The 14,273-nt window shown below is 43.7% G+C and overlaps 1 protein-coding gene across 1 annotated transcript in view; it reads right to left on the reverse strand.

The window, feature by feature from the left end:
- Positions 1-11,635, reverse strand: part of arm (armadillo) — a 55,349-nt gene extending 43,714 nt beyond the window's left edge. Inside the window, exons 1-6 of the mRNA XM_075677813.1 lie at positions 11,491-11,635; positions 10,618-10,683; positions 10,108-10,229; positions 6,321-6,426; positions 5,450-5,637; positions 5,067-5,371 (exon numbers count right to left, since the gene is read on the reverse strand). Of these exons, the coding sequence (XP_075533928.1) occupies positions 5,067-5,371; positions 5,450-5,637; positions 6,321-6,426; positions 10,108-10,229; positions 10,618-10,663 (767 nt within the window). The 5' untranslated portion in view covers positions 10,664-10,683; positions 11,491-11,635. The remainder of the gene's footprint in view (positions 1-5,066; positions 5,372-5,449; positions 5,638-6,320; positions 6,427-10,107; positions 10,230-10,617; positions 10,684-11,490) is intronic.
- Between the last annotated feature and the right edge of the window lie 2,638 nt (positions 11,636-14,273).

Genomic DNA, 14,273 nt, shown 5'->3' on the forward strand with positions numbered 1-14,273 from the left:
CTACGTGCCTACGTGACAAACTGTGACACACTGTGCCTACGTTCACAGATGTGCTGCATAGCATCGACAACATTCGGATATTCATCTGTGCAGGAGTAGATGGAGTAGGTGACCCCCTTGAGAACGTTGCGGCACTTGAAAGACAGCTCTTGCTGCATGGCTAAAAGGGAGAGTCTATAAGAAATTTACAGATTTTTGAAAGGTGGTAAATGAGAAAAGAATGCTTTAGCATGCCGGCAGGCACGAAACATGGTACACAGTATGCTAAATTTCTTCAATAAAGCGTGATTAGCACCTGCAATGTAGTATTCTTTTTGCCTTAACCTTTCTGGCAGTACTGGTTTACAAGTTCTGGAGACTATTACCCTTATCTTAGATTGATACTCCTCGCAACTCTTTCATGCAAAACCACGGAGTATTATAGGCAATTTTTGTTGTTTGGATTATACAACGCTCAGATTATACAATGTTTTCACATGGTTCCGAGAAAGTCATAATTGGGGTTCCACTTTGTGGTGTTTTCCTTAGAGCAATTGAGTATTGTCATATGGCACCAACATATATCCACAGGTACACTAGGCAGTCCACATCTCATTTCATCAATGCATGGTGAAAGAACTTCTGGTTATAGAAACAAAATTTCAGCTACAAAAATTCAGAACAATCTTCAGAACAAGTATGACAATGCTTACATAAGCTCATGTAGTGTCCAAAATGAACGATATCTTTTGAAACAGCCGCATGAGCCTCGAATAAGATAAGCCTCGGAGCGGTCACCCTCAGACAAGACAGATTATTCATGCATTCCCTTATGGTGAGCTACGTAATGGCATTTGTTTTTCTGCTGTTCTGAGTTCCAGTACAAGAAAAATGGCTATTTTTAGTTGCACATGCATGAGGAGACTGCAATATCTTCTCTCAATTAAGCAAGCGCAATAAAATCTCGTTAAGGAGAGATGCTACTCAAAAAAAAAATTTTCACTAGAGGTTTGAAAATTGAGTCGATCTGAGAGTTTTTCAAGCAGATTTCGAATATGTCAAGTTTTTGTCTGGCTGCTACATTTCTTGAGTTACGTCCTACAGTTTAAGGCTATTAGCGCAGCTCAGGACGAGCAAAAAAGGAAACAGGTAGGGGTAATCAAAGGGAACGGAAAACAGGGTGAGCGCTCACCCTGTTTTCCGTTCCCTTTGATTACCCCTACCTGTTTCCTTTTTTGCTCGTCCTGAGCTGCGCTAATAGCCTTAAACAGTTATGACATACCAACTCGCCCAAACTGCCACGCTTTTTACGTCCTACAAAATGACAAAATATACTGATCTTTGAGGGCACTTTCTTGTGTATTAAATTTTCACAAAAAGCATTGTGCTGTAGCTTGTTTAGCTCTTTGTAGACTGCCAAGTGCCAATATCTATCCAACCAGCATGTATAATTAGTGGTACAATGCAAAAAAATATTAGTAAAGTTCAACTAATTTATTTCACAATACCATGAGAATAACCTTGTGCACTTATAATTGTCTTATACTAATGAAATTTGACATTCTTCAGGATATGTAGAATGCTGATATCTACTTTAAAACACCTCTGGGCAGTAGTTGCAAAAGTACAAGGTTATAGTAAGTAAAACGATTATTATATTGTATTAAGGGATCGTGAAAAAAATTGAAGTGTCCGAATTATTCTTGCATAGTTCCAGTAATTGCACATGCTGTTTGGATATATATCAGCACTTTGCAGTCTACAAGCTAAATAAGCTACAGCACGATGCTTTTTGAAAATTTTATACACAAGAAAGTGCCTGTGAAGATTAATATATCTTGCAGTTGTGTAGGCCATAACGAAAGAAATATAGCAGCTACAGAAAAAATAATGGCATATTTGAAATTTACATAAAGAACTATGGCAGTATCTTCAAATCTAGTACAAATAATAAAAAAAAAAAGTTTCGAGTAGCATCACTCTTTAATTCAAGTTTGCAGTGTATTCAAGCTGACGCTATCGTCCTGTCAATTCAATGCGCAAAAATGCCCCGTAATTCAAATGCACAAGTATTTGCAACAGTAATTCCAATGTACCACGCTGCCGACAATGTTTTCAGCAGCGCAAACCTGCGCGGCAGCTCCAACCTGGCAGCACCAACTGCTGCTGTCTTCCTCTCATTGCAAGCACCATATTTTGGCAAACAAATTGCAAAAATTTTTTCACTACAGTCTGGGCTGCGAATTTTGCCTTGAGATGCAGCTTGAGATGTGGCTTCACAGCATACGCTGCGCTGCCGTGAAGCCACACTTCGAAAACTCGTTACTTAAAAAAATTAAATTATGAGGTTTTATGTGCCAAAACCACTTTCTGATTATGAGGCACACCGCAGTGGAGGACTCCGGAAATTTTGACCACCTGGGGATCTCTAACATGCACCTAAACCTAAGTACACGGGTATTTTCGCATTTTCGCCGCTGAAAACTCGTTACTTGTGTGCTATCGCAGTGCACATATGCCGCATAACAGCACTGCATGCAAGTCCTCCGTTCAATTAGCCTCCTTCAATTCGAACTTCGTTTAATTGAAAAAAATGTTTGGGCTCCTTAAAGTCTGAATTATCGAGATTCGACTGTACATGCAGACAAAATATACTTGTGTACCATTCAACATGCTCATAAACTTTGTTCAAGCCAATGCTTTGTCACTAGTGTCCACACACAATACAGTAAACATGTCCATGCATCATATACCGTATTTACTAACATAATGATCGCACTTTTTTGTCAAAAAAATTGACACATATTCAGGGGTGCAATCATTACGCTAGTTAAATTTCCCGCGAAAAGAAAGAAAAATTTTTTTATCCCACGTTTGCTGCGGCGTGACAACAGGGTAACAAGTAGGCGGCTGACGCTGTACATAGTGCGGGACACCAAAACAAAAATGGTGGCCGGCGGAGCAAGCCGAACACATTTTTTTTTCTTCACGCGAGTACATTACGTGCATTAAAACAGTTTCTTCCGTATCAGTAATGAATAATATTGTTAATATCGGCAACTTTGCAACAATAACATAGCCATGTTCACTTTGAGGGGACAGAAACAGATGGGCGCGCTTAGCTGCCAGTGATATAAAAACGCGTGGCAGGCATGCTGTGGAAACTGCAGCATTTGTCTTCACTACTATCCTAATACGGCACGTTCCCGCTAAGGGTGGGCGAATACCTTAGCTGTGTTACAAGCGTCAGCGTATGAATAGGGTACACTTCTAATTCTAACGTATCAGTGTAAACGTGGCTACTATCGTTGCCGCTCGCGATTTGTTGCGTGCCCACGAGTGCAGACGAGAAGAATCGAAAGGCGCCTTTGTTGTGAAAGGCACCCAATATAAAGCCTACACATAATAAAGACAAGTTTGGTTGAAGCTTTTTTTTTTGTCATGGAAGTGCAGAAAAGTGATGAAAGGAATGAAATCGGGCATCTGCTTAATAATGTTTGGTGCGTGCAGACCGCTTGGATTGTCTTGGAAGAGTCGTTCACGTAGCATTAGACAGATGGTAAGTGCAATCATTATTAGCTAAACTTGGCACACAACATATCGCTGCGGCAAGTTTGGGGCGCGATCATTGCACGGGAAATTAAAAAAAATCGAATTTTGACGACATAATTCAGGGGTGCTATCTTTACGCAAGTGCGATCATTATGCGAGTAAATACGGTAAGCCTTCCATTTTCAATGACACACCAGATGATGCTCATAGGGCTGATAAATGCAAACATGTTAAATCCCCATTTTTAAATTTGTTCAATCAATTTTCTAAACCTGTATAGTACAACATGTACTTAGTCTTAGAATGCTTGTGTCATTGCCAAACTGTGCACTGCCCGTGAAGCCCTCGGATGGCTTGGGCAAGCCCGTAGAAGTGGTCTGTTTTTGAAATAAAGGTACTGTGACTGTATTACCTTAGGAATCCCTTCTGTGCAATACAGACAGATGCATTATAAATATATAATTTTTGTTGTTTTTGTTGTTTTTTTCCCCATACATCTGAACCATTTCTTGGGTGCAGCTCATGCACGAGTAAAATGTAAACTTCATCTTATCTGGTTTTGAGAAACCGACGTGCCTGCCACCTTACGCAAAGACCTTGGGAAGCCTTCATTTCAGCTTCGTTTGCTACCCTACTCATCATCGTTGACATTCGTTGTGGTGCTAGAGCCACCACGATCTTGCTTGCCCCAAGCATATTACAGGATGAAGCCGTCCTCACATGTGTGCTCAGACTACGTGCAACACATAAGGCTGCGCAATGAACTATAGGGTATCATGCAAAATGTGAAAATACAGTCAATAGTGCCTGCATGTGTTATATGCGCACGCACAAAGTGCCAGAAGCCTCATGTGCAAATTGCGCATATACAGTGGGGTGCAGATGTCTACGAAAGACTGCTCGGCCAAAGAGCAACGGCACAAACCATGAGGTGCCAGGAAACGAATTTAGCGAGGGCGCCAATGATTAAGTCAACAAGCTTCTCGCCAGAAGATCAACTGCGATTATAACAGAAAAGGAGACCGATACGGATCTGTATACTGTTTTGGTATCATGTGGAGATGCTGTTGTGCAACCCATGCATGAATAGCTTTTTCAAATTTATTTAGGCTGAAATTTAAGGTTTCAGCCGTTACACAAGAATATGCAATACTCAAACATGGTATTTGGATAACAAAATACAGTCAAGTTCTATGCTCTGTTCATAGTTCTAGCATATAAGAAAATAAAATTTTCAATTTTTTTTACAAGTCCAAATTTCATGTTTGCAAGATCATGTATAAGTGCACCATTTATATTGCATAATGAGAAGCGCAATTACACAAGCAATGCAAACAAGAACTTATTACAACACTAAATGTGCCCAGAGCAACGTACAAATAACCATCTCATGCCCCAATTTCAAGCAAAAGGTATGTCAAACCTGTGTCTATACATTCGAACACACTCGCCCTTGAAGATGAAAAAACCCTGACAGTCAGCATGACTGACTAACATTTAGATACATCCATAACACAATCATGAAGCATGCTCACCTGAGCAATTTCACCAGAGCAGGTATCCCTCCAGATTTGAAGATGGCTAATAAACCTTGGCGGTGATGGGACAAGTTGTGCAAGGTCCCTGCAGCGCATCGAGTGGTCTCCAGGTCATTGGACGTGGACATGGCCCTTACCAAAGCCGCTACCATCTGCGGAGAATTCATGATAGCGTGGCGAGAGGCCTCCTTCTTCGACAGCTGGTGGACCATCATCGCTGCTTGACTAACAACAACTTGGTCTTCATCGTTCAGCAATTTTATTAGCTCTGGAATGGCTCGGGTAGCCAGGTCGGCATCATCCTATAAAAGTGTCACAAATTTTATCCCTTAGTGCTTACACAAAGTGCAGCACTCAATGCACATCACACAATGTTTTACCTGGTAGTTGATGAGGTTCACGACAGCATGCTTCAACATCTGCGACGGCTCAGACAAACGCTGCACAGCAGTTGGCTGTGCAGGGTCATACTGAGTCGACGGTATCTCGATTCCTTCGTCCAGTGTTTCGGGAAACATTGCGGCGCGCACCCTCTGCGATCGAGTCTGGCTCAGCTGTTGATTCATCTCTGAAACAGGCAAAGAAACTCATTATTAAAACCTTTTGTGACAACTACCATTTATGACTATTAACTATCGTGCATGATAGTGGTTTTCGGTAAATCTGTGGAGCCTCCTTGCATGTGGATGAAAGTACTAATGATGGACAACAGGAAAAACAAGTAGAGCATTTCGCCAGGTAATTGATCTATTATGCAGTGGCACCATGTCAAGGAATTTTTCATCACCTGTTTTCCGAACAAAAGAATATGTATGTTGATGTTTCATATATGATGGATCCATAGGTAACACTTTTTAGCCACTACACAACCCCAATCTCAATCTTAGCTTTAAGTATGCTTACTGTGATTTAACATTATCTTAAACATTCTTCGTACACTGCATGCATCCACTGGAGAAAATACAGTGGTGAGGGAGAGAAGACCCTAATGAGACAGTTAAATCTATAAATGCCCACTGTAAATATAGACAATTAGCATAAGCAAGCACCCACTGTAGCACCTGCTGCCTCTATATGACACCATGGAACCACAGCTGTGCTACATCCTTTGTGCTACTTAAGGCACACTACATCATGTGCCCATGTGGCAGCAGCTGTCTGTACATATGTAGCAACATGATATAGCTTCCCATGCAGCATGCCATGACTGTACAGAGAGAGTGGAAAGGACCAATTACAAATCACACTCACCATCTACTTGGTCAGGCGTAAACCCTTGGCCAAAGCCAGGCTGTTCCCAGTCAAACACCATTTGCTCATCACCCAAGTCATCCTCCTTGCCACTTATGGAGGGTGCCTGCATAAAAGATTACAGGAATACTTTCAATACAACCCAGACAATGCAAATTCAGACCCATGAAACAAGCTGTGTTGCCAATCCGTCAAAAACAGTGTGAAGAGAAATTGCTTGATTTGAACTCTATGTAAGCAACATGCCAATGAGCAAAAGGATGGATGACAGTGCTACCTTCCAACAAAGTTTGTTTCAGAAAGAACCCTACATCTGAAGAGCATGGCCTTGAGAGTAAAACCGATCAAGAGCAACAGCTGGCTCACAGAAATTCACCGATGGTAATGGGACATAGTCAGCAGAAAGAGGCCAGTGAAGTTAATTATGCAAGCAGCACAGCTCATTCCAAGACATCAAGACCCCGACCTATACTAGATGCATGAAGTCTTTACACATCCAAGCACTTGCCAAAATGTTTACTCTAGTCATTGCACCTGGCCAACCTCATGGACTAACTTCAGGGTATGTTAAAGGAAAGGTGTGATGTACATGAATAGCAGCTAGAGCCACAACCATGACAGTGCAGCACTACCGTATTTACACGATTGTAAGTCGACCCCTTTTTTAAAATTTGAAAGTCTGAAGTTGGGGGGTCGACTTACAATCGAAACCAAAACATGGCCCCGCCAAAAAAAAGTGATACCAACGAGAGCTACAACGTAGTTACAATTTTATGTTTGCTCTATTGTCCTACCCGTATCTTTTCGCTATCCCGCGTGTTTGTTTGCTTTTCGGAAGGGTTTTTCAACATTTTTGAAAGTCTTACAGTGCATGCAACACTCATGGGGGGTGTCGATAGTTGATGGAAGCGCCGCTGTTCCCATTTGCGGCGGCACCCTTAGAACGGCGGCGCTTGCGGGGAGTATCGGTAGTTCATGGAAGAGCAGACACCGTTCGAGGGTTTCTCTTTCTCTGTTTAAAGGCCTTAAAGGCATTGGCATTGGTTTGACCAACTTTTTGACGCGCTCCACTTGACTGCCGGCTACGTGCTACTTCTATGCTTCCCCAGTCGTCATGAGTGCTGCAGGCCCACTAATCTTTCGGCACTCGTTCACAGCAGCGTTCAAGAGGGCTGCCATCCTTTACGCCGAAGAAACAAATCACTGCGCTGCGTGCCGCAATTTCGATGTTTCTAAACGGGTGGTGCGAGAGTGGTGACTGCAGAGAAGCGAAATTTTCACCCTGTGGCGGCAAGTGAGAAATTTCCCACGTGCCGAAGTCTGGACGCTTTCCGGAGCTGTAGGCTAAGCTTGCGGCAGCGTCGCTGAAATGCGTGATCGGTCCCTGCCAGTGAAGTGTGACGTGGTCATGAAACAAGCCCGGACCTTCGCCTTAATTTTAAGGTTCTGCTCCGCCGTGATTACGAGTGGCTGGCGGCAGAAGACTGCGGAAATTAAGCCAACCGGACCTGTCAAAAGAGCCTCCCTGACGGCTGCGTGTGGTTGGGTGCATTTGGCGTGGGCTGCTGTTCTGCAAGATGTCCTGGTGCGGTCGTTTGCCAAATTTGAAATTTCGCTGGACCACGACGCGCTGTGGGACCGCAGCAACGACGACGATGACAGCACTAGTGAAGACGAGTAGTCCAGTGACCATGTCAGCTACTAATAAATTTTCGTTATAAAATGCGCCCTCGGGTTTCTTTTTTTTTTTTTCCCGGTCAAGCGATATGGGGGGGTCGACTTACATTCGAGTCGACTTACAATCGTGTAAATACGGTATGTGCCAGCTTTATGCCTGTAATAATCATGCTCATAAAATTAATTTTTATTTTAGCTGACATGGCCCATTTGCACTATACTACATTAACAAAATGTGGGAGTTGACAAACCATTTAGCTTGTTTGTCATAAATGTTTTATATGCACTGTGATTTTAAAGTGATATGAACGACTAATGAACCTACCTTGTGATAGCTATAATGAGAAAAAGTGCATTCCATCCACACTGACAGGCCCATTACTTGCTTCAAGCCAGCATATGATGCAGGTGTTAGACATGTCAGAAAAGCTGGCTTGATGCACAGTAGGCTTCTCAGCAAAGCACACATGCATATTAAGCAGTATTCACTACTTTGTGACAGTCAACACTAGAATTAATGAGAAAAAGTGCATTCCATCCACAATGACAAGCCCATTACTTGCTTCAAGCCAGCATATGATGCAGATGTTAGATGTGTCGGAAAAGCTGGCTGCAAATGCTGGCTTAATGCACAGTAGGCTTCTCAGCAAAGCACACATGCATATTAAGCAGTATTCACTAATTTGTGACAGTCAACGCTAGAATTCAAAAAAGTGCACACCAACTGCACTGACAAGCCCATTGCTAGCTTCAAGCCAGCATATGAAGCAGATGGTAGATGTGTCAGACAAAGCTGGCTTAATGTACAGTAGGCTTCTCAGCAAACCACACATGCATGTTAAGCGGTATTTCACGAGGGACTTCTCGCCATTTATTATGTTTCCAGAGAGCCTCCTCTAACTCCCCACCAAGCACCAAGGTCGCATGCCAGCACCTTACAGATGCACGCGTGAAGGCTGGGCGGTTCACTCCCCCCCCCCCCCCCACCCTCCGGGATGGAGGAGCGTCTGCAGCTATCAAGCAAACGCTCTGCCATCCCTGTGGCAATTTTTGAGGGGCTGCACCACCTGGTAAAAGCATAATGTAGTGGTCACATGGCATGCTCTTCGGGCCATGGAGAGGTGGATTTCTCCCCCGTGTTATTACCACTTAACATACGCACAGAACTGTCCTGCCTCAATACAGGCATTTATAACTTGAAAATGCCTCAAATGCAGATTTAAGACTTTCTAAATAGTAGTTTAAACAGGAAATATGTTACCACACAGGCACCTAAAGTAAGTGGAGCATAACATCAAGCTACAGCAAATCTTGCAGATACAGATATGACAATGAATGCAATTGGAAAAAAAAATATTTTTCTTTACTAATATCCCAACAATCAACTAACTTGCTCTATAAAAATCAGAGGGCAACTGGGGCTCCATAGTAGGACAATCATTCTAATACCGGCATCACATGTACTTTCGATCAAAATTCAGCCAATCGGGATCGAATTTCTTGATAGTGATTGCTTCTCTTCTGCAGTTTGCGCAAAGGAGTCAACTGCAATGAAGAAATTCTATCCCAATAGGGCCTGACAACGATCTAAAGTGCACCGTGTGACAAATGGCCATCCTTCTTTCACCATTATGCCAAAATTTTAATGAATACATGAAGAAAGAAAAGCTGCCAACTGCATGGAATTTAACATGCAACTATGACAACACTGGTCCCGCTTTCTAATGCTGCCCATTTCTGAACCATAGTACCACTTTTCGGCAAGCACAAAACTTCAGTCATGTCATGCTGTGCTAGATTGATAGTTGGCCAAAAATATTCCATAAAGCAAAGGCCACTGATAATTCTCAAAAGCACACAATTTGTTATGCTTGCATTATGATAAAGGCTACAAGTGATGCTAACCATGGCAGAGTAAAAGGAACTCCACAAATATAACAGCACACTCAAACATTACAATGTGCATTACCAATGCTGAATGAGTGCTGAACTCTGAAAGTTTGCACTGAATCATCAAACGCACTTGACAACATGCACTTCGTGCGGAAAATGCCCTGTCATGGTATAAATGTGCTGTATGATTTGCTATCAATAGTTTCAGCAATATCACCTGAGTTGTAACACCAGAGTGAATGCCAGAATCTGCCAGATAATTTCCTTGTTGCCAAAGAATGGTCTGTTCTTTGGGGTTGACTGGCACGTCACCAGGATTGGAGTAGTTGCCATGGCTCACTGCAAAAGGACGTCACGATGTAAAAATTAGGCATGGGCAATAAGGCGTTACTCACATGCTCCTAGAAAACATGCAGTCTTATTTTTTTCTTTTTAAGTCCGGGATGGGGTACTAGTTTCACCAGTTTAAACAGGCATGGTCCAACCCGAATTTATCCTTAGAAGCATGACGTTAATGAAATAGAGCATCGAAGACCAATGTACATGCATTACAACTAGCACTTCAATCATCTAACATTTCCGGTGAACGATTTTACGTCTAACTCAAGAACTCAATTATGGACGCTACACGACACTAGTGCTAACATTTAATCCATCATCGCCATTCATACAGGATTTTGAGCAGGTCGCCACATTAACATGGAAGCCATTACGTTTCTGAACTTACTTGATCGCGCAGCAGGTTGTGCCCCCGACTGCATCTGGTAGCTCATTCCGGTCGTTCAGCTATCGCCTGAAACAAACAGATAAGGACATTAGTGTAATGATACTGAAAATACCAACACATGTAAGCAACAAGCTCCATCGAAATGAAACGCACTCTGATCCGACAGTCCTCACCTAATGTATACACTTTCACGCAAAAGCACAAAGCTGCTTCGAAAAACAGTGGATGCACAGGCAAGCACATCAAGCAGTCTTGCAGCTCTACTTGTGTATAAGTGTGCGTGCGCGCAATTCAGATTTTGAGCAGTATTTGGGAAGAACGCTCTCCTAGAATGCATTTCTTGCTATGCACAACGCTGATAAACAAAACAAAAAATGCATAAGCTCCGAACGCATCACCGCTCGGCGGCGGTCAGGCACAGCAAGTTGAAGCTTGCCACAGGAATGTAAAAGGAAAACAAAGGGGCGAAGACGGTGAGCATAAAACTACCGGTTACAGTGTAAGTTTAAAACAGTCAACACAAGCAAACGTATTCCATACAAGCAAATAATAAACGACTTCACACACGCATTAAAATGTTTGAAGCTATATACATTACAACAGCTGGCGGCTGTCAAATAGCCTGCTTGTCAGGTCTGTAACAAATAATGTTTAAACGGTCTCATTACAGTGCATATAAATATCTGACTCCTAATACACTTTGGTAAGCGTCAAGCCGCCGCTAACAGCAAACTGCACAACGATAAAGCCCATTTACGTGCGGCGAGTGTAGGCCTACTAAAGGTATTTAGCCAAAGTATCGAAACGTGAGCAAGCCACGCGAACGGTAGCAGGCACACAAGTTCGAACTGGCAAACGGTAACTTCAACTTACCAGAGTTGAGGCAGCACAGCCTGAGGTTGCGCCTGAATGTTCGAAAAAGTCGATTATCGTTGGCGTTTCCGTTCAGCCAAAAATGGCGTCACGAAACCATCGCACACCAAAACTTGACCACGTGACCAAAAGTATAACTGTAGCCAGCGCGCTCTAGTGGAACTAACAGATATGTCTGAGAGGTGAAAGGCCCTTGCGGTGCAGACCATAGAGAAAGAAAAAAAAAGTTTTTGTAGACCGTGTAGGGACAACATCGGCACTGCCTCCTTCGTAGAGCCGTTGCGAGTGCGAAGAGCGTCCCTAATAACGCTTCTCTCTACTACTACTGATGAACAAATCACAAGCTTTTGCTGTTAAAAAATTCTTGAAACAGCTGTGTTACTCGTATTCCGCCCATTTATTTTCACACGCAAAGCACAAGGAAGTATTTCCGGTTAGTCACGATTGGGCTGGCGTCCTGCGTGGCGCGGCTCTCCTGTGTTTCAAACAAAATGTTTGAAGGTGTGCGTGTCGCTCATCCCTTATTTGTGATCCGATCACCGTAAAAACAATCGTGCGGCGTGCGCCGAAAGCTATGAATATGACAAATTAATCCTAATTAGAATACAAAGAAGTACTAGGGAAACGATCGAGCATGTTTTATTAGAATGTGAAGATATCTGCCCAGCGGGCGATTTAGGCACTACTGGACTCCATGAAGCCCTTGGGTTCCGCGAGAGCAGCACTCTTAAAACGGTTGCACCCTTTGGGGTGTAAATTTGTCCCACAACGATAATCGTCATCTGCTTTGCTTGCGTTTCCTTTCCTGAAAACTCGGCGCTCGCTACTTTCCTGTCGAGAATGCTGCGTCACACTGATAACGCGGCGCCGTTCGTGACTAGGAAGTAGCGGGCTCGCCGCGTTAGAGAAAGGAAACGCGGGCAAGACGGATGACGATTATCGTTGTGGGACACACTCTTATAAAAAGTTACACCCTTTGGGGCGTACCTTGTCCCACAACAATACACTCTCAGAAACATTTACACTCTTTGGGGCGTATCTTGTCCCACAACGATAATCGTCATCTGTCTGGCCAGCGTTTCCTTTCTTTAACGCTGCGAGCCTGGTACTTCCCAGTCACGAACGGCATGCGCGTTATCAGTGTGACGCGGCTTCTTGACAGGAAAGTAGCGAGCGCCGAGTTTTCAGGAAAGGAAACGCAAGCTAGCAAGGCAGATGACGATTATTGTTGTGGGACAAATATACACCCCAAAGGATGCAACCGTTTTAAAAGCACTCTTAAAACGGTTGCACCCTTTGGGGTGTATATTTGTCCCACAACAACAATCGTCATCTGCCTTGCTTGCGTTTCCTTTCTTGAAAGCTCGGCGCTCGCTACTTTCCTGTCAAGGAGCTGCGTCACACTGATAACGCGCATGCCGTTCGTGACTGGGAAGTACCAGGCTCGCAGCGTTAAAGAAAGGAAACGCTGGCCAGACAGATGACGATTATCGTTGTGGGACAAGATACGCCCCAAAGGTTGTAATTTTTCTAAGAGTGAGTGCAAGATAAACCTCAAAGGGTGCACACACTCTAAGAACAGTTTACACCCTTTGGAGTGCCCCTTCTGCCACACAACGATAACCGTCATCTGCCTTCATGCGTTTCCTTTCTTTAACGCTGCGAGCCCAGAACTTTCCAGTAACGAATGGCACGCGCGTTATCAGCATAGAACAGTTTACACCCTTTGGAGTGCCCCTTCTGATAACGCGCGTGCCGTTCGGCACTGGAAAGTTCCGGGCTTGCAGCGATAAAGAAAGGAAACGCATCAAGGCAGATGACGATTATTTTTGTGTGGCAGAAGGGGCAAGCCAAAGGGTGTAAACTGTTCTTAGAGTGCATTTTTCTAAGAGTGAGGGGAAAAGTAAACATGTCCGCAATAGAGATTAGTAACAGGCTGGTAATCTACTTGGTATGAGGCGATTGGAAGATTCGTCGAAGAAAAGTACACTCTAAGAAAAGTTTGCACCCTTATGGGTGCATTCACTTTTCTTAGAGTGAATGCTGCGTCACACTGATAACGCGCATGTCGTTCGTGAATGGGAAGTACCGGGCTCGCAGCGTTAAAGAAAGGAAACGCGGGCAAGACAGATGACGATTATCGTTGTTGGACAAGATAAGCCCCAAAATGTGTAGATTTTTCTAAGAGTGTATAGAGTGTAGGTACACTCTACACTGTTAGAAAAATGTACACCCTTTGGGGTTTATCTTGTCCCACAACAATAATCGTCATCCGTCTTGTCCGCGTTTCCTTTCTCTAACGCGGCGAGCCCGGTACTTCCCAGTCACGAACGGCGCCGCGTTATCAGTGTGACGCAGCATTCTCGAAAGTAGCGAGCGCCGAGTTTTCAGGATAGGAAACGCAAGCAAGGCAGATGACGATTATTGTTGTGGGACAAATCTACACCCCAAAGGGTGCAACCGTTTTAAGAGTGTAATGAAAGTTTGCACCCTTTGGAGTGTATCTCTGCCACACAACGATAATCTTCATCTGCCTTGATGCGTTTCCTTTCTTGAAAACGCCGCGCCCGCTACTTTCCTGTCGGGAATGATATAGGTCATGCTGATAACCCGCATGCCGTTCGTCACTGGAAAGTACCGGGCTGGCAGCGTTAAAGAGAGGAAACACGTCAAGGCAGATGATTATCGTTGTGGCAGATACACACCCCAAAGGGTGCACTTTTTTGGGTGTGTAGAACATTTGGCAGTACACTCTAAGAACAGTTTACACCCTTTGGAGTGCC

Source organism: Dermacentor variabilis, chromosome 1 (genome assembly GCF_050947875.1).
Source record: "Dermacentor variabilis isolate Ectoservices chromosome 1, ASM5094787v1, whole genome shotgun sequence".
NCBI classification, from domain to species: Eukaryota; Metazoa; Arthropoda; class Arachnida; order Ixodida; family Ixodidae; genus Dermacentor; species Dermacentor variabilis.